The 22831-nt window shown below is 30.2% G+C and overlaps 1 protein-coding gene across 1 annotated transcript in view; it reads left to right on the top strand.

The window, feature by feature from the left end:
- Positions 1-22831, top strand: part of LOC112689625 (tensin-3-like) — a 147633-nt gene that overhangs the window by 16874 nt on the left and 107928 nt on the right. Inside the window, exon 2 of the mRNA XM_025563421.1 lies at positions 8825-8908. Coding sequence (XP_025419206.1) covers positions 8825-8908 — 84 coding nt within the window. The remainder of the gene's footprint in view (positions 1-8824; positions 8909-22831) is intronic.

Genomic DNA, 22831 nt, shown 5'->3' with positions numbered 1-22831 from the left:
TGTGTGTGTGTGTGTGTGTGTGTGTGTGTGTGTGTGTGTGTGTGTGTGTATTTTCTGCGAACGAAAAAAATAAGGAAACAAAGAAATGTTCACAAATCGGTTTCTCACGACGTGTACGGAATTTTCAGTAGATATAATTATGAACACGTTTATACATCATTTAGCCGTATAAACAACGTCGATCGTGTCTTGTATCCATAAGGTACATACCGTTAATGGGAACCTAGTAGGAAAAAATCCAAAACTAAAATTCGTTTCATATTTAAAAAAAAAAATTAACGGTTTAAACCTGTTTTTGGACGAAGTCTAATATAATATTTCGAAAGAGTTAATCATGGTGTATCCTTAATTATTTGTCGTAAAAAAACAATTGCATCACTCACATTGATGATTTGAAAATCGTTCCACCTATTATTAAACAAAACATGGAAAAATTAATATTTTTTTTTTTTTTCGTTAACTGGAAGATGGCCAAAGGATCTACATCTATCTCGTTTTTCTACTAGACTACTAAGGAAGTAATATTTTTCTATAAATACGAATAGAATGAACTTAACAGTTGCAGAAAATTAATTTATATTAAGATATAATTGTGGTCAAATTTTAAAGTCGAATCGACAACAATTTCAGAACATACGTGATGAATTGAATTTAAATCGTTTATTTAACATATTTCTTATATTCAAATGTAAACTTAATTATTGTATTGCTGCTAGTAATAGATAATGACTGCAACGTAAATATGCCGTTATATATTTTTGCATATTCGTATACTCACGACTACCGAAATCAGAACTTTTTTTTATCAAACTTGTACAACGTATTTACGGGAAAAATATTCTGCTTCGTTTAAATGATCATCATGTGACCATATCGATTATTAGTGTTTTACAAATTATTTTATTTATAGAATAATGTTATTCAAACATCTAGAGAATATCAAGCATGTGTATTTTTTATAGACATTTGGAAACGTTCATCAGAAAAGGGTAGTCGTATTTACTTTAGATGTGTATAAGTCAATATTTCATTATACATAAACAAATATAACGTATATTGTATGCACATTAAAGCTGAATCAATATTCGTGTGGTCGGTTGAACTTCAATATCCTTACATTACGGTTTTCATGGTATTTTGCATAATTTTACCGTAACACTGAAATAACTAATCGTAAAAATTAAAGGATAGAATATAGTATTAAGGAAAATTATAACAGTACGTAAGATGATTCAAATGCGATGCGATGTTTAAAACGACCGGAAGTGTCAGAGAAATTACCAGGAAGAGTCGAATAGGATTAGAACCGGGTTTATCAGAGATAAAAATAAATAGATACTAATCGTGATTAGATCCGTGAAAACACTCGTCCGTTCGTAATATGGACAGGAACTCGAATCACAAAATATTTTAACCGTTTCCCCGACTCCCTGAGTAATAATAATTACAATAACAATGTTGTAATAATAATCATATTCTGGTCTTGTTCGTTCGAATGCCGATTTACAATGACTGTGGCGATACGATTATGGAAAGTCCCTACGACGTTGTCTCGCAACCACGTGCCACGTGTACATGCACGCATTACGTATATATATCTACAGTGGCCGTTTGCTAAACGAAAATTTCGTCGAAATGTTAATCTCGGTGACCGATCCGTAGTTATACCTACATTATCATAAACCATTGCTCGTGTCCGTTCTGTTTGTCCCCACCATACACGATGTGTCACCCGTACACGAACACTATCTTTCGAAGAAGTTATGTCGTCCCGGTTTGTTTCAGGGTATTCTATGTATTTTAGACTATTTTCGTCATCATCTGCAGTGGTTTCCGTGGTTACCGAATATTTGCACGGGAAGACGACACATTTAGCCTTTCGTATACCGTAAAACGTTATAATATATACACCAAGTGCCTATTATTATATACGTTAAGTATACACAATAATTTGACATGCGTATGCGTGTTTACGGTTCGGGAGATATCAATATCTATTCACGTCTATGTTACACTTGCGAAATAAGTATTTAGAGCGTTATACGTTTACAAAGATAAGTATTCTATATTTTTCTAGTCTGGCGTATTGGGCATTAGTGAAAATTAGTTAACATTTCGGAAGGGGAGAAGTTAAAATCTTAGTAAAAACATAATTTTACATTATTTTAATTCAGTTAATATTTATACCGTCTATTAAATATTTTCTGTAAAATAAATTATCTAATGTAAATTTAAAAAAAGTAATTAGTCCCTAAACATTCGATTTCAAAAATAATAAAACATCATATAAAATACGAACGATTTTTAGGGAGCTAATAAAATATTTTATGAATTTAGCCTCTCATCCTTATTTCCACCTGTTATTTTACGTATTTACACGATAAACAATATAAAGTTACAATTTAATTAACCAATATATTTCTCGGAGTTGAAGATTTATTTCTTAGTTGCAACTGGTAAAAGTCATTGCCTTTTAGGTACTATACATCATCGAAAAAAAGCTATCTTATCGATAAGTATAAGGTAAAATGATTTATTTTTATTATTCTTTTCAATACGATTTGGGAATTGTTTGATAAATTCGATAAAATCTAATACTCTAAATGAATGTCAAATAAAATACGCGTTCTATTTGGTTGACTTCGGACCCCTTGTAGTTAATATATTTCGATTTATTCGATTGGTCTACAGTGTAATATAGTGATGATCAACCTTTTTCTTCTTTACAAAAGGCTTTAAAAAAAAATATATATATATATATCATGGAGAGCTAAAAATTTAAAACTTTTGTTGACATTAATACACTATGAGTTACAAAAATAAAAAAATACTTAACCCCTTTTTTTATTATATATTTTAATATATAATTTTATATCTAATTACATAATATGTCTTGTTCAAAATAAACAAAAAAAAAATATAAAATTTAAGCTTATCTTTAAATGTATTCAAGTAATGTGTTCTTGCGCTAACTTGTGAACTTGTGCTCATATAAAACGGTAAATAGGATAATGTTATTTTACGACGTAAAAACGATAACGCTACTACCGTATATTAATAAGAATATTCTTATTGCTCTACAGCTGCGATGTGTGGTTATGTTTGATTAACAGAACAATTGATGATAAAAAATAATAAAAAAAATATTTGTTCGTATTTAATATGACTGGTGTTACATTTTTAGATAAATGTGAATTATTTTGTTTTTTCAATTTTTATTTAATACTTTTGTGGACTAGGTATTAAATAGTCACAATTCAGATTAGGTCCGCGGACCGTAAATTATCACTACTATTGTAATGAAAGATAATTGGTGACCTTCCAAAAGTCGTTGGCGCTTAAATCCTCTTTAGTTGTATATTTTATAGAATACATAAAGGATATCGCAGTGGCGTTTGCATGAAGTATTAAACAGCTTATATTTAATAATATATACAGAATTTGTAACTCGTTTCAAATCCAAACGCTCAAATTGACAAAACTATTTAATACTAGTATTTCTAATCGAGTGCAATGTGTCACATAAATCTTTTTATTAGTTTGAAGCGTTGGTGTATATATCTTACTTATATATAATACTGGGACTTGTTGAAACTTTTGTGGCTATGTCATGCGTATCTAAACTTTCGATAAATAAACAGACTTGCTCGTATAAAGCTCGCGCAATCTAGTGTTTCCTTTTCTCATTATATATATTGTATACGAGAGCTAGCGTCGATTTACGAATGCAATCGGAAATTATTTATCCGTAGATGGCATGATATATATATATTGTGCATCAGAAGAAAATAGAAAATTGTGAACTACTACAATGAATATAATATTATGTCCTTAAAATAAGGGTTGGGCTTTTTGCGTGTCCAAATTAAGTTTAAGAAAACAGAACCTCCTGTAAGAAAGTAAAACTGATTTTGAGTGTAAATAATTATTACCTAGTCCTTTGTTATGACTTTCGAGAAAAAACATCACACTCGAAAAGCTATATAGAATTAATAGAATGACGCAAAATATACACATATATACAATATACATATATTCAATGAATATCTTGTTTTATATTATGTTTATATTATATAGATTTATAAATAAAAAATATTTATTTCACCACGAAAGAATTTAATTAAAAGTTTCAAGAAAAGAACCAATCTCTCATTTCTAATCTCTCGCATTTCAAAGTTTGAAGCGATAAAAAAATTGACTTTTTACTTTTGATAAATTTTAACATAATCTCAATATTACGAAAAAACTTCATAGAAGGATAATTTTAATCAGATAAAAGTCTACATCGGTTTAATTTGTGATCAGAAAAGAGTATACAGCGAAAAAGAAAGAGGAGTGTAAGGGAAAATAATAAACCATATCATTGTTTTTCGCTGCCGCCCTGCAGTGGTTTCAACATGACATCGTTAATCTTGCAAAAATTATGTTAGATTGTGTAGTACGTGTATTGCAAATATTTTAATTACGTGGCGTTTATGTTGAACGTGCAAGCGCACGTTCGTTCAGAACGGAAAAAATTGGGAATAAAAATCAAGAGAGAACGGAACTTATGTACCTATTATAATGATGGTCAGCATATTCATGATTACCTACACGATGCGCAGAGGAACCGATCGCTAAACGCGAGTTATAACCGTGATTATCTCTCGACGAAGATACATTTCTAGTACGATACACGTAAACTGTTAGCTTTTTACACGCCTATTCCTTACAGTACAACAACACGTACGTGTCAAGGTGTGTGTGTGTGTGTGTGTGTGTGTTTGATTATAATACGATGCACTTTTTGTAAGAAAACAAGTGAAGTAAATTACTATGTAATTTGAAAGCGTGTGGTAAATATTTTTCTAATTATTGAAACATTATTAAAGAACACAAAATAGGACTCGCTAAGCGTTTCGCCGATTAGAAAATGTATTTTTCATTTTAATGAATTAATTAAATAGATTTATGTACAATTATCGAGGAATTTAATAATGTTACGTTTAAAATGAATTATTTATCGGAATCACAATAACGGTAACTTACAAAATATAATACAAACGTCGTGTAAAACCGGTTTATACCTACTTGAGAAAATCACTTTTCAAAAAGGTAGCACATTTTCATTTGTGTATGCGTTCAATTCTACTAACACGGGTCTAAAATGTTGTGTGCATCACGAACAATTGAAAACGTTAGACAATGTTCGCTACGCGTTCAAAACAAAACGTTCGCGTAACGGAAACCGAAGTACGCGACTTATGTACTCGAACCGTATACAAACCTACCGATTTTTCATTATTATTATAACTACTAACATAACCGCGGGGGCGTTGATTGGCTTTTTCTACGTAACATTATTACGAGATCGTTTTTCAACTGGACTCTGCAGCGCGTTTTGTGAAACACGTGTAATTGATCACGTCCGACACGTATCATAATATAAACACACGGCTGCGAGGCGTATATTATATTTACATACACATTTACATACGTACCTTATCGTATATTTATCGTGTAGAGGTACACAACCTGTTGTTCGTTGGATCGTGCAGTCGTAATTTACTCGCCAAATCGGTTCCGTTGCGGGGCAGCAGTAACAGCAGCAACAGCTGTGGATTCATAATGCTCCGCGATTCTGTGAGCACACTACCATTTGTTTTTTGGGCGATTTACTTGCAGAATTCGTGTCGTTTGTAATATCATGTCTCCTTCTTTATATTACATTATTCTTTTTTTAGAAATATCGAGTTGACTTGTTTCGCCAAACAAAAGGACGGTCAGTCTTACCGTGTATATTATTTTGTACAGTTTTGTATTGGTTATAGGTATGTACTATTCATATTGTTTAAACGATAATATTTGGTTACCAATTATTTCAAACCGGTGCGCGTTTAAACTTTATTCAGTTCAGTGTAAATTTCAAAGAAAACATAAATAATAAGCATATTTATTTTGCTTATTTTCAGTAAAATAAATCTTTTATAAGCATAAACTCTTTTTTTTTCTTTTTTTTTTTTTTGACACGTGCAGATCTAGCAGCTTCTATTTTTTTCTATTTTTTTTAAAACAATTTTTGCTAAATAAAGCTTTACGTGAAAATTCATTAGCTGCAGAAATAATCCGATTAACGTTGAAATTTGTTACACTGCAGGAGACCAGAAAATACCGGAGTCATACATCATTCCAATAATAAACGACTGCTAATTGACCGCCGATTACACAGATTTTATTTTGTAGATTTTCGGTTGTTTATTTTGTTGTTCGGTAGCAGCTAACTAAATATAATAATGTATTAACTTGTTTTTCTGAAAAAAATTTAAAATGTATTGCTTTAATTTTTAAAACCTATGGAATTCACATCTTGTGCCAATGACCTGCAGCAGATCCTGTAAGTTTGTTTACGAATTTTTGTCACGAATTCCGATCGGGATATCCTGTCCCCAAAAAAACCTTACATTTATTATGAATGCACGTAAAACAAAATACGTTATATCATAAAATAACAATTTGGTCGTAAAAATTAAACATGAAAATAATCGAAATTGAAAAGCAACACGCGGTTCTCGGATCACGTTGAACGATTTCTCCCGGCACCCACCCTGAAGCCGTAGTAATCAACCCTTTTATTTCACCATGCACACATGTGTACCAACCACGTATTTGTAATGTATATATATTTACATAATACAGATATTAAAATATGGAATCCCTTGGGGGGTCAACGACACTATTACGTGATGATTACTAACAATCACTAGCTGAATTACCGTCGATACTGAGTTACAATAAAAAAAAAAAAAAATTGAATAATTAAATAAATAAATAAATAAATAAATAATAAATAATTTATTAAAAAAATATAAATGAAGTATATATTATTATAATAATGTGCAATTAATGTTTAGGAAAATTATTTAATTTCTTAAGTTTTAATTACATTTATAGATATAAGCAAGAAATTTACAAATTAGAAAACTGCTAATATTCCACTCAATATAAGAAAATTGATAACTCATTTCAATTAAATTTTGTATTATTTTTTTTAAAATTTTGTTTATAAATTATACTCATTATATCTTTTTGGTAATTTGATATTATTTGTATGCATTCAAATTTGAAGTGACCAGCAAACTCGCCATCTATACTCATTAAATGTTCGTAATCATTATAATTATAATTGGGTAATCTACTTGAAAGATCACCAATGACAAATCCTTTAACATTTCCCAATTATTCATCACGAAATCAACAATTCTTTTTCGAATATTTCAATGTTTTTCTTGCGCACCAAACAAATATTATATATACCACGGAATAGAATAAACAATTCCTATCCCTTATTATGGGAATTAATTGATATTCTATCAGTTATCAGTGCTGTACGTGAAATAACAAAATCGGTAATAGAATATTTATTTAGAATCAAAAATAGAAAAACTCGTCGTTACGCTACTACACGAAAAACTGAATAAATAAAGCAAAAAACTATAACTACGGTAGAACAATTCTTTTTTTTTTTTTAAATAATTTGGCTTTATTTGAAAAATTACGATCTATACAGTATGTACAATAAGTAATATAAATAATTTACAACAGTCGACCATGAATAGAAACATGAGGAGGAAATCACAATTTTTTTTATTACCTAATTTTCAGTATTTTCTCATTAAATGGCTCATCTGCACACCAAGTTCTAGCATTTGAAAAAAAATCATGAAAATCATGAAAATCAGAACTACAAATACAGCTGTCTATAGAAATCGCCTCACGTTTTAACAATATATAAAGATGTACACTGTTATTTACTACTTAATTGTAATTTTTTCGTTTATTATGGAATTTCTATACGTATATTTACACCTCAAATACTACTTCCCATTGTAATACTATCGAAGTACGTAAGTACTTGCATTACACGCGCACTCTGTGAACATCATAAGTATGGTCGCAATTGCTAAACAATACATCATAGTTTTGTCTTCTATTTATTTTTGAGATTAAAATACACACATTATAGTTGTGCGTGTATATGTGTGTGTGTGCAACAAATACAGTCGTCGGTCGGTGCAAATTGTGGTGACACGACCATTAGGTGAAAAAACTTTTCTTCTTTTTTTTTATTCCTTTATTTAATTATTTATTTATTTTTTAATGGATTTTGAATACCCGCGTGAACAGGTTCGCTTGCATACAACCATCTCTGCGTGAAATGTGCCACGCTGAGGCAGTAGATATAATCGTGAGCAATGTGTATACACGAAGATTTGTAAAAATAATATTTATATACAAGTATATGGATTTGTCGTCGTCTTCGGGATAGAATAATATAAACGTATAATGTGAGGAACGAACGCGGGAGGAAAAATACGCGAGGAACTAGTGTGTGTGTGTGTGTGTGTGTGATACCTACACGTATATAAATAGTTGCCTTTCGAGTACGTACACACATACATAAATAATATACAAAATATTTTATGGACATCACAGTTCACGAGTGCTCTCCACTTACCGCTACCCCAATGGTCACGCTCAGGATAGCCCTTTCACGCGTATAGCGGTCAAATGGGAATAATATATAACATAAGCGCACGAATTGGTCATCTCGTATACACGTATCACACACACATGTACACGCCGACACGGTATTATCTGTTGCACTTGATAATATTATATATATATATATATATATATATATATATGTTTATGGTATATGATTATATATTTGTACGCGTGTGTGTGACATGCATCACACTATAATATAAGTGTTAGGTAATAAAATAAATGTTTTTTTTACTTGTATTATTAATTTTTATTCTTATTTTTTTAATTTTTTCCACAGTACACCGGATCCGTAGCGGTTAATTGTCACGATCAGATGACACGAGTCGAATTCGTCAGAAACCTAATGGCCAAGCACAAAAAGGTACCTTACATTTATATCTATTACTAAATTTCACTTGTATTATTTGCTCCTGCCCGGCACACGCACGAATGCGTCATTATATCGGGTCGTCATTGTGTACATTACAGCTGCAGGTGAGTTGAATATATAGTCTCATAGTCTCGAACTTCTATTCAAACTAAATTCTATACGTTACAAAAATTTTATGCATCCATGAAATTTTCGTTAAAAAAAAACATTTCTAATTACAGAGATAATTTTATAGGTACTATTAATTTATGTTCGTATAATAGTATTTTAATTTTAGAACTTTCAAAAGATTGATGAAATAAAGTTTTGGTTATAACAATTGTTGTTTTCAGTATTATTTGTCGAATTTCACATCTGCACCGAAAATGTACCAATGACATTTTTGATTCTTTAAATAATCATAAATATTTATGCAGTTTTTCGGAAAAAAAAATGATAAGGTACATACAAAAAGTATGTGCACGTCGCCTACCAACATAATTTTATTGATACTATTTGTTATTTATTACCGTAAAATGATATCATGTTATCATGTTAATATACATTATTTAATTTTGATGAAAATACTAGGGATTCAACGAGTTTTTTTTTTCGAAGAATCATCGGATTCCACCGTATATTGGACGCGTACTCGCGCAATAACTATCCATACTTATTTCCGTGCACATTAGAGGATTTGACGTACAAACGCAATCGTATACAAATGCATCGGGGGCACCCCTAGTACTCTAGATAAGACGCCATGTCCTCGTACTTGTCGTCGGTAATCCTGCGGACTAGTTTTATTTTCCTCTACTTCCGATCGTCTGTACACAATATTATATTGCATATACGCGTTGTGTTCAGCGGTGTGTTCGGTCGCGCAATAATAATAACGTGCAAACACGTCGTGCACAATATGGACGTGAGGTTCGATGACGAGCCCATAGCGGCATCTTAACCGCATACGGTACACATGGGACTAGGAAAACAATTTAACGGAAAAAAAACGATCGTCGCGCGAGTAGAGTATACTTATTTAATATGCACATAATATTTAAACAAGTGCAATGGCGATCAAAAAAACTGTGTACATTGGAATCACTCGTATATGAGAGTGTATTTGTATATTTATAAACATATTATGATGTAATTAATTTAATTTAATTTGTGTGTGTTTGTGCGTGAGCAACATCATTTAAAATCGTCTTTTCGATCAGCAGAAGCGCAGTGCAAAAGCAGAAGTGCTCACCTAACGATATCATTGATCTGTTGTGAATATAATTTTACACCGAGTACATCGTGTGCATATGCCGTGTGTACCGTCCGAACGCATTCGAACCTGTACCGTAGTAATATTATGGTATCGACGGGTGATTTTTAAGTCGGATGACTGCAGCACGGTAATTTTTTCGAAATTATGAAATTATGTACAACATAAGTGCCCGTGTGTGTACGTTATTATATAACATGGCCTATTCGAAACCTTGGTCTATGAATAACACCTTATCAATCACCAATGATAAATCGTTGTGTACGCCTACTGCAGCACGCAGCAGTCACACCTTCAATCGATAAAAAATGAGTGCACGCATAAATATTGTACACACATATCACGGTCATCATCCGTCCGGTTATATTGATACCGGTATTATTATTTTTGCTACTATATTTTACATACGATAATTCGTTCGAAACTAGATCGATCAATTAGTCAAACGGTACCTATTGGTATACGCATACTTTCTGATGGACGGATGAGTAATGACTGTTCAGAGCGAACGTACTCGAATATATGCACACGTACGTACACTATAAAAATAAAATAAATTCCATTCGTGTCTACTATACCTGTACTTATATATTTTATTAATATAATATTTATGCACACACACACACACACACACACACACACACACACACACACACACATACACACGTACACCTGTGCTGAAGTTTCGAAACGTTTATAGGATTTATTTACCGAACGCAATCATCTATTTGTTCACGGGTCGGATCATAGCCGAATATAGAAAGTCACAAAGACCGAGAGAGACAGTAGATTGGAATTCGCGCCAACGCAGTTCAAATATTGTTTTAAAAAACTGTGTTTACAGTAGAAAAACATAATTATGTTTGATGTGTAGACATTTGATTCCCACCAACGGTGTTCAGTGTAATGTTTGATAATAATAATATATTATTATTATTCACGAACATTCAACTATGGTTAAACGCGCTTTATATCCCGCACGCCGTTTAACATAAAGGATAGTATATTAAATGGAAATACGTAATACAGGGTTACCCAACATGTTGTCCCGATAAAAATATCTTGATAAATAAAATTGATTTTTATGTAATTTTATTGTAAGGGCCTACTTCAGGTAAAATCTTAAAATGTCCTGTTTTTTAACTGCTTCAGGAAAGAAAAACTCATTTTTCATAAGACTCCTACCAAATAATTATACTTAAATAAAATAAATATAATACTTACGAAAATATTTTCATTGGAAAACAATGCTGAACCGTCCTGTACGCAGCACAACTCCTACGAATACATATACACACCATACGTATATTATATATAATTAACACATTAATACATTAGCTCTGCGTAACTAGTTTACCAATAAACTTTATACATCTTCATTAGAGTAGCTTAATGTACCATTAATGTTTGATTTTTGATCTACGTCACGTGTTATTCGTAAGCACTATGGTTCCTTTTGCGACGTACATGAAAAGAAAAACGAAAAACCTCGGAGTTGATATAACGGAAAGCGGTGCACCAAAGAAAGAAATAATTTCCTGCTACTTCAGATCGCCCACGCGTAAATATACCAAAACGCCGATTTTATTGTCACGCGCCGTTTTTCTCTGTGCCATCGCAGCGTAATGTGTAATTATATATAATCATAAATAATAACGCGGAACTATACAAGGGAACCTCTAACGATACACATGCGTGTGCACAACAATCGGCGTAATGTTATTACTATACATCGTAGGATATGTATGATGTAATAACTCTATCGAATGAGGTATACAACTTTTAATTGGCACTCGACGTTAACGGGATAGAGGGGGTTAGCGTAAACAATTTAAGTAATAATGCATTCGCGGGAGTGAAAACACACCACTGCCGCCACCATAGGCACCAAGTGGTTTATGCTGAAAAGGTTTCAAAGTATTAACATTTCTTTTTTTTTTTTTTACTCTGAATTATTTTCATTGTAACCCCTAACCACGAACCACTTTACGTACATACAACTATTATAATTTTGGCAGAATAATAATAATAATAATATCGATATATAGTTAACGCAACTTTGCTTCTTGACGGTACCTTCAACACGTGCGCGGCTTTTGCCAAACGATTATTTCGTATATATCGTATAAACTACTATATAAGCATACTTGAAGCAAAAAAAATTGAATAAAATCAAACGTACACGTGCACGTTTTGCGCGTACCACACCGCAGTTATGTGTATACCCTCACCCCAAATACAATTATACATGTTACGGGGAACACGATCAACGTACAGTGATATTAAATCGTCTCGTTCCCATCACTAAATTATATACGTTATAGTAGATACTTATGAGAAGCCTTATATCAAAATGTTCTAGAAACTCTCATGTTGGATAAAATTACGTGAAAACCAAGAACTTTAATAGAACGTGAGCAATTGATTATAATAGAGGATAGACGTTTTATACTAACGTAAGGTTTGAAAATAATAATGATAAATAATTATCGAGATGAATTACTATAAGAAAATGTCAAATATTCGATGAAAGTCTTCGGATTTCTAATGCAAGAATGGCTTAAAACTCAACTTAACTTAACACAACTCAATTTATATAAAATATAAATGTTAGTATAAATTGTGTTCATGTATTTTTTGCCGTCTACTTTATATTTCATACTCGATATAGACGTAATATGCATAAACACTAAAATTACTTAACGAGCCTTTACATTTTTTTATCGTTTAATTCATATTTTTCAATTTTATTTTTTTGTCAAAAACCAATTGTTATCCGTTGTTGAAAATATAAAAAAAATGACTAACATTGTATACTTAATTAGTTTACAAAATTTTCCATGAACATTTCAAACGAACTCGGCTCATCAATTAGATACTCTGGGTGATAAATCATAATTATATAAACTTAAAATGCATTGTTTTGTATTTATTATGAGGACTTAGGGAAATGATCTCATTTTTAACATCACCGTTTAAGCCTTAATGTTACATGACTTGATGGTAATTTACATTGGTTTTACCGTCTGTGTGTTATCAACTTGGATGTAGTTATTTACTACTATTCTCATCCCTTTTAGTCTTCATCGTCCCACATTCGTGAGGTTAATATTATTTTAATGTGTTTTTGACCGTGAGTATCCTGGCACGCGTATGATTATATCGTGTAATCATTATAAATAGTTGTTCTCCAAAGCCTATTATTCCTTACATGTAACATGTATATTATGTATATTCATAAGTTATTATAGCTTTGCAGTAGATATTATAAAAAAGAATTTAGTTTTACTTTTTTAATGACACCATCAAATTTTAAATCAAATTTATACATTGAAAAACTAAAAAAAAAAAATTCCGCTTTGTTTCAACTTTTAAGCTTAAATTTAATTTACCAGGTTCTCAAAAATATGAAATATGAATAAAAGGGATGAAAGACTTTATGTTTCTAATAGTTTTTGACGTAGTAGTAGAACCAAATGACTAAACCAGGAAGGTTGAACTTTTAATGTCTAACATTTGCAAAAAAATCATCAAATATTTGAGAAATTGAAATTTTGAATACAATTTTAAATGTCAAGTATAACTGCACAAACTTCATTAAAATAATTCAAAACTATAGGATATCTTTAGCTAAATAACTAGTATTGTTTAACTAAAATTCATTGAAATATTTGGTTTCGTCAACATTTGATTTTGTAACACTTATAAATCAATTTTGTTCATTTCTAGTAATTTTTTTTTTTGTTAAAAAAATAACATGATCAATTCGGTATATAATTGTTAAGCCTTAAGTGTTAAAGTTCAACATTTTATGAATTTTTTATTACAAAAATGTAACGCATTTTTATTGTTTTGTTAAAATTTGAAAATCGAATGTTCAAATGTTTTTTTTAATTAAGCTAAAAATACTAAAACTTGTTTACGCTTATAAATCATCGAGTTTTAACCTAATAATTATTTAAAAATCCAATTCAAACATTATTCAAGCTCTGAAAATCTTATTGAGGTTTATTATAAATCTATGGAAAGAAGATTTTCCAAACGTTCGGCAGCTTATACAGTCAAGATATCTTGTACATATATTCGGTTTAACTTATATTTGTAAGCCAGTTCTTTTTAACTATGAAAATCAATAAAAGCAAAACTCGGTCTTACAAAATAAATTAACATCTCCACGGCATTCTTCGACTAAATACAATCAAACTAGAACCTAATGATGTTCTTGTTATAATGGATGTTCTTTGTAAACAAAAACAAGGTCAAAACTCATATTAAAAAAAAAATAAAAATAAATAAGTCGTACAATATATTTTTTCTAAATTAAATAATTCAATTTATCACTGTTCCTATATTAAATTGTGCTTAGAATAAAATATAATATTCTGTTAGCTCAAAATAAAAAATTGAAGTCTTGACCCGCCAAATTGTATTTTTTATTTTTATTATGGCCTTCGGTAAGAAAAGGTTGGTTACCACCACTGGATTAGATGATCGAAAATGCGCTTTGATGTTTCTCGAATAAAACTACAATATAATATATACTCGTAAAGCCACACATATCCTTCAATAGTTATTTACTAAGTTGTACGTAATATATATATAATGCATACATTATTATCATATATTTGATTATAAATATGAATATTCACTTGTGCGTATTGATTCGTTCGACGACTATACAATATACTAGTAGTCACATTAATTGTGACACGAATTAAAGAATTATTGTGAATAGAAAATCATCATGTGATTACATCTTAGTAATGACATTTAGACGTGTCCACGCTCGTTAACAAAAGTCGCACAACAACTAATATCAACGATCGATGACACACGGGTAAACTACCGATCGAGTAGAATAGAAGATATATAATATAAAATATATAGAATTCGTTATACCGTCAATAACAATAATTATTTGCACACCTATTATCGTTAATATTTATATTGTATACAGTATTCATCATAACTTGGTACGAGAATAATTGTTGTTGAACAATACATTGATGTTCGCTACCCTAAAATTTTCTAATCTCAAGACGACTAGCAAAAATGTATCCGATGCGATCGATGTTGCTGAAATAATTACTAAACCGTTGGAATCACCCAGGCTCGAATTTCATGATCGGTCGTAAACATGCAAATTCAGTTCATGGTCCGTAGCGGTATACGATGCGGTATTAAACGGCAACTCAACCACAAGTCATTTAATCAATATATTATTGTAACTATACATGAATATAAAATAATATACACCAATCATTTGTTGTAGTTTAATGCTTGTAAGCCGTCTCGTACGATAACGATTAGGTTTGCGATCTCATATACCTGTCACGATTAGTATGAAATATCGTATCGTGACACCGACGAACTTAAATCGAAAGAAATTGATTTCGAAGTATATACAGAGCGTGTGTGAAATAAACGATGTTTGGTCGGTAGCCAATAACGCGCGTGCGAAGAACACCTCGAGGGTGAGTATACTGCATAGAAGTGTACCCTAACGGTTATTGAATTTTTTTCTTCTTTATTTTGGAGAGTAAAGCGAACGAAAAAAAAATAATAACAAGGAATGGAATTGTGATTCGATGGCAGTGTTTTTTTCTCTCTTACCCCCTCACTCTATTTGCACACTGCCGTTTCGGTTCTTGTTTTCGACCATTTACTCGGACTTCAAGCTATGCCCGTCCCTATACGTGTATATGTAATAATCAAACAATGCGCCGATGTGCATACATTATATACGTTCGTCGTACTCGTAAATCTCTTACAGATACATTCCCTCGTATGTTTTTAAGCCTGTCACGATATACTTATACGTATATGTGCGAGTATGCGTTTGTAATATTGTTCATCTGATAAATTTGTGATCACCGTTATACACGTGCTTACAGGCACACGTAGGACATGTATAAAGCGAGGTGTGGTACTTTGTGTGTACACTACAGAAGCGGAGGGATTGGAATTTACCGTATACCAAATTTTCGGATGAGAAGTCAAACCCGACAACAAAGAATCATTATTTTTATTGTTTTATTTATATTATTTTAAATTTTTACAGAGAAATATGTGATTCAAAACGATTATATTTTACGTTCAGTTGTTCACCAACATAATGTGATTACATTGTTATATATTTTATAGTATTCGCATACATGCGATGCGTTTCATACCGAAAGTAACACCACGACATCGTATACATATTTTATATACGAGTATACGTGTATATTTAACTCAGCACACATAATTTTATATTGTATTTTGCAATCGACACGATCTTATATGCATATAATGTGTAGTTCGAGTTATAATATACTCTAACGGAAGATTACAACGAATTGTCGAGCATGAAAATGTTTACTTTTGCACTCACGTTTTTAGGAGTTTCTTGGTAATACCATATGTTGTTAAAAACACAGCGTGTTTATGGATATGTCATGATGGCCGAATAACGTTTTAGATTATTTTTATTCCATGTAAAGTATAAATATTATGTTGGTTTCACAATGATGTGTTTATTTTTGTTATTTATGTACTTGTTTATCTTAGGTCAAAGAGTTTTAAATATTCATATAGATCCTGCGGTTCTTTATATTATTTTACATTTTTCGCAAATAATATGATTCATCATCAAATTTTTATTTATCAAACTGAAGGGTATTTTACCAATAGAAAGTCACTTTATTTCTGTAAAATATAATCTTGTATTTATCTGGTATCATTTTTATTTTAGAATCGGTTTCACGTTACCGATAATATATATGTAAAATTAATAGATACTATATAATTAAATTAAAAGTTAAAAGTTAATTATTTAAATATTGCAAGTGCTTTATTTTGAGAAAAAAAAGCATTGTAACTAAGAAATAGCTATTCCAATATTATAAAAGTTGAAATTATAAAGAAAAAAAATTGTGATTTGAAAAATCACCTACTTTGTGAGATATTATCCTAATTATACAATGTTTTTTAATTTAATTTGTTAAATTAGGTCTCTACGTCACGACCTTTTTAGAGGACGGATCGGGTTATCTGAAAGTTTGAGAGAGGACAATTTGTTAATAAAGGTGTTTAAATGATTTTTGGAGATGGTTGTGGAAGTTTTAGTAACGAACTATATCGGATTTTTCTACTGTGATTATGTTTCAGTTTTTTTAATAGATTCATTAGATATATAGGAATGAGCGTTGGGTAATCGGTGAAAGATTTTGGATTAATTAGTTTAAATATTATTTACATTAGAAATTTTGGCAGCGCTCCATAATTCTATACTATGTATCCAATTTTTTTTTTTTTTAAGGATTTGTAGATGGTTAATTTATTGTGTAAATTAGTTTTAGTTTGTTTAATAATAAGAGTGTTTAGAATTCTACAACGTTATCTTACAACCATTGGTGCAGGTAATGTGTGCATACTAAGTAGTGTACGACCAAGTATGTGTGTTTATATACATTAATTTAAGAGCACAGGATTTGTAAAATATGTGTTTGTTGTTACAATGCAAGTTCACTATAAAGTTCTACGAGCGTTTCAATAAATAATTGTACGAGAAAAAAAAGGGTTTGATAACCTCATAAGCAATCTGTGTTTGCTCTGATGATATTTCATTTTAATTGTACACCACAGATATGCCTATCTACATTATCCGGATAACGCGCGTGTAGTGTACACGATAATATTATAATGACGCACCATCCGCTTTTACACATCGCCCAAATAGGCCGAACATGCGTAGACCGTTTTCGGATTTACATCATTTCGAGAACAAAGACCAGAAACCGTATAATATCCGCAAGCCGTATATATATATATATATATGTAATGTATAGTTATACATGTTAGTCGTACGCAATTATCACCTTATGACGGACAATGCGATGTCGGCGTACTGATGCCGGTAACAGTTGACAACCCATCCCGGATCGGCTCAAACCCGACGGCGTGCGGACTAAAGACGGTTCATCGATACATACCTGTCACCTGGTAATTTTCATAGCGTCCCCGTAAAATCTTCGAGGTAAATCCATGCATGTTCGAGACGTAACATTACGTGCATTGAGCGTGCACCGTCGCGCGTTTTCCATTTTTGTTTCCATCAAAATGTGTACTTATACCTAAGGCCGTATAAAGGGGGGGGGGGAGTCTAGCCGGGACGGTAGCCCCGGGGAGCTCTCGAGTTATTTAAATTACAATACTTAAGTGGCCACCTCAATTTTGTGTACAGTCGGTTATCCGTTTTTTCATACTGTCCATAACTCTTTGTAGGATATGCACATCGATAACTGTAATTTCCCGTCTAATGTTTTCTTTTAATTCTAATAGTATCTTTCTGCGAGCGTAACGAGAGACTTTGTAAAGCATATTTTGTCAAAAGGGCCCATATGAAATTTCAGTGCCGGGGCCCAATAGGTTCTTAATCGGGCCTTGCTTATACCACGCCAATGCCACAGAGATTTGCCTATTGGTTTAAAATGTAATCGTTAAGCAGACCAGAGCTGGTTACTGTACGTCGCTTTGTGCGCAGTAATAGTAAGACATCATTATTATGTACTTGATGGATTTGCCGCATTTAATCAAAGAACTGAAATCGGTATAATGTCGGTGTCATAACCTTTCCAGATTACGTGCGCCGTCGTTATAATCTCCACTTTCTAAACGGTTTTTAGCTACAACTAGATCTTGGTAACAACAACTGTTCTCTTCGCCGCTCCTTATGTCTCATTTCTCTCATAACCATACTCTGGCTCGTATTTAGGAGAGGTACGGGTAGGCCCATGCCGGGGATGTCAAGTCTCAGAAGTAGCAAAATATTTTAGCAAAATTAATTTTAAAAATGATGTACCTAATGAAAAAAAAGTATGACAGTATGTTTTACTATGTTATAATTTGTAAATTAAAAAAAAGCAAGTTATGTTTTATTATGTCATAATTTATTTAATTTGTTAATTAAAAATAGTATTAAACGATTTTAATTTATAAGTTATGTTTTAATGTTAACCCTTAGCTACACGCGCAATTTTTTTTTCAATAATTACACGCGCGGTGTATTTTATACACCAATTTGTTTTACACAGAAATCTATGTCGTATTGCATATATATTTGACTTTATTTACTAATAAAAGAACAAAGTACTATTTAATATTGTTTTAAATTGAATTATAAAAAAAAATTTTTAAAAAAAATGTTGTTATTACTATATTATAACTGATAAAATTAAAAATATCTTATTGTCAAATAATTTTTACGTTTCCATATCTAATATGTCATTCACATCATTTGGTGTAAGCTTTGACCTATAATAATAATTATAATATGATTCAATAATATAATTATTATATAATTATTAAATATTAGAAAAATAAACGGAATTATCAGTCAATATAAGACGTAAAATTTACTTATATTATTTCACGCGCGGTGTACTTCGTTCACCAATACAAAAATATTTTAAGACGGAGCTTGTTTGTGCGGCTACAAACATCAAATGATGACTGAAATTGATTAATAACTATTACATATTATATAAGAATAGGTTAGATGAGGAGAATAACTGAAAACAAATAAAAACCAAAATAGAACAAGATAAACAAAAATATTGGTGTACAAAGTACACCAGTGCATGTAGTTAAGGGTCAAAGAATCTCGATTATGGACAAAATAATAAGTATTTTATTATTATAATTTGTTTGGGAGGAGGAAGGGCATAAATTATATGCCCGAGGACGCCAAATTTTTAAATACGGGTTTGACCATACTGTTATGTCTCGTAATAATTAAAGCTTTGAAAGACTTTGGGTCAGTTTCCAGTAATAAATAAATATTCGACTAGCTATAATGTCTCTCCCACGTTTTACGTTTTACTCCTCCTTATTTGCGGAACATCATAATAGCTGGGACCCAATTTAGTCCATAATCAGTTATCCCGTCACGGATGCGTATAAAAAACAAATTTCTAAACTACTGTTAGGTATCTTAAGAGTACATTTTACAACTACACCCATATACTTCAGGTTTGTATGAACCTACGCGTAGTATGACAACCTCTCTGTTACCTCAAATCTGAAATAACTGTTGTTTCTGTACTTCTAAACCAGTCACTTTTTTTTTTTTTTATTTATTTATTAAGGAATTCCTAGCTAGAATAGCTATCTAAGCCTATTGATAATATATACATGCAATTTTCTTACTTACATAAATGCAATATAATAATGTAATATAAAATATTAAGTAAAATATAAAATTAGCGAGATATTAATTATTAAATATATATTAAAACCAGTCACTAAATGCTCCATATCTCTTCGCAGACATTCCTGTCAGAGTGTCATCGTTTTCAATAAATCAGCCTACTAGTTTTATTATGATAACCGTTCGAGAATATGGCGTACATACAGTCAAAACCGAATAATATATTGCACATCAACTCACGCTTACGCAGTGGCTAATAACCTTTAGGCTGTTAGTAGTCAATGCAGTTCACATAACTACATGATTTTATCTAACCACGTTTTTAATTTACATCTATTTATTTCGTAATTGCCTGTAGTTATATTTACTGCCAGTATGTTATACGTGGTTCTAAGTACTTTTTAATCATCTGTAAAATAATAAACCGATACATCGTAAAATTCTAAAATTATTTACTACTTTTAGAAATCTGTAAAAATTATTTAGTATATACCTATTATAGTATTGTTTGAAATTTTCATACTTATAATAACGCTACAATTGAAAAAATTATGCTTGTATATTAATTTATAATTAACTTAATGTATTTCAACATTTTTTTTTATTTTTATTTTTTAAATAAAATCGGTTATTTAAATGTCATTATGATAATTAATCATTTGGTGACATTTATGTTATGTAAATTATGTGGCATTACACCATACAATAATAATCATATTGATAAAAAAAATTATAATAGTTATTTTCAATGTGCCATTCAAAAATGTGAACTTTCATAATAATTATAAATTATAATTGAAACCTATTTTAAAACATTTATACAAGCTAGCACATAAAGAATAAACTAAACAATAATTAAACATAAATAGTTAATTAAAAATGTGATAAATAGTAAAATAAAATTTCATTTTGAAAAACTAAGTTTCTTCAAAATTTTTTTTCAGAAATTGTGATCTTATGCGTTCCGCTATCTGAATTCACTAAATTATAATATATTTAAGAATCGTGTTTGTTTTATTAATGTAAAATTTATTTAGTAACATTATTTTTTATTACAAATTATAATTGTTGTCTTTGTTATTGATATGAACATGCTTTAATAGATCTTGAAATTTTTTGCAATAATGAATCTAAAAACCGTTAAGAAAAGTAGCGATTCTATATAAGAGTATAAAATGGATGCATAATATATAATGCATGATTATTATTATTATCATACGAATGCGTAATAGATAATAAAATTACAAAATAATATGGTTTGCGAAATAAAATAAAATATGTTTTCTATAATAATTAAATTGTTGTTAATAAATTAGCTAAGCTAATTGCTAGATTAATAATCAATGTAATTTAAATCTAATAGTTATAGTAAAAAAAATAATAAATAAATTATAGTTATAACTTAGCTTAAAAGTAGAAGTATTTAATAGACAAACTAATTATTACTAAAAGTTCTAAAATAAAAAAACAGCTGGACTATGTTAATGAAATAGGTAGTTATCAATTTTTTACCAAAACTAAGATAAACATTTCATTAACATAAAAAATAGTATATTCAAAATATTTTATTCTATGTGCCTTAATTATTGTAATTCTAACAATAATCAAACGCTGACATTTTTTATTTGATTTTGATTCTGAAGTTGTGTTATATGGTTCAATTATTTGATTTTCACTCGAAATAGGTTGTAAATCTATGGAAGAAAAAAAAAGTTTACAGAAAGTTCTTGATTTTCTTTGCTATAAAAGTTTTAGAAATCATTATTGACCTAACATCTGTAATATTTTTTCTTAATTCTTGAAAATTCATCAATATATTTTGACGATTATATAAATATAATTGTACTTGCACCGACAAATCATCAATATTTATGTCTGATATAAATCAGTGTTTCTCAACCTTGGGGTTTCAACCCTCTTAAGAGTCGCCAACTTATTATTTTAGGGATTGCATATGATTTAAATTTTCAATCAATACAAAAATTAAACAGCTCCAATAGAAAATTAAAGTTATGAAAAAATAGAACCAATAAATATTATCATATTACATAATACGAGTATATACCATGGTATAATTATAAATTAAAACAGAAATCGGCTGAAATCATATAATGCAGTTTACTCATATAATTTCGACATTGATAATTTTTCATCACCCATCTTATACATAATATTATTGTAGTTATTCATTGTTATTGTTCATTTATAACTGTCACTAACTATACTTACCTGTATAACATATATTACAATATTATACATTTTGCGATTTATTAATTTATTAATTATATCTTCATCTGACATAATTTAAAAATAAAAAACACAACAAATTTCGTTTCATAAAAGTCAATACAAATTATTAATTCGTTCTTTGTTAAAATAATTTACATAAGACATTTATTATTTTTTAATCTAATTGGATCTAAAATGGTATATATATATATATATATATATATATATATATATATATATATAT

Source organism: Sipha flava, unplaced genomic scaffold, assembly GCF_003268045.1.
Source record: "Sipha flava isolate LNK unplaced genomic scaffold, YSA_version1 45_pilon_pilon, whole genome shotgun sequence".
NCBI classification, from domain to species: domain Eukaryota; kingdom Metazoa; phylum Arthropoda; class Insecta; order Hemiptera; family Aphididae; genus Sipha; species Sipha flava.
This window is presented reverse-complemented; position numbering and strand designations above follow the sequence as displayed.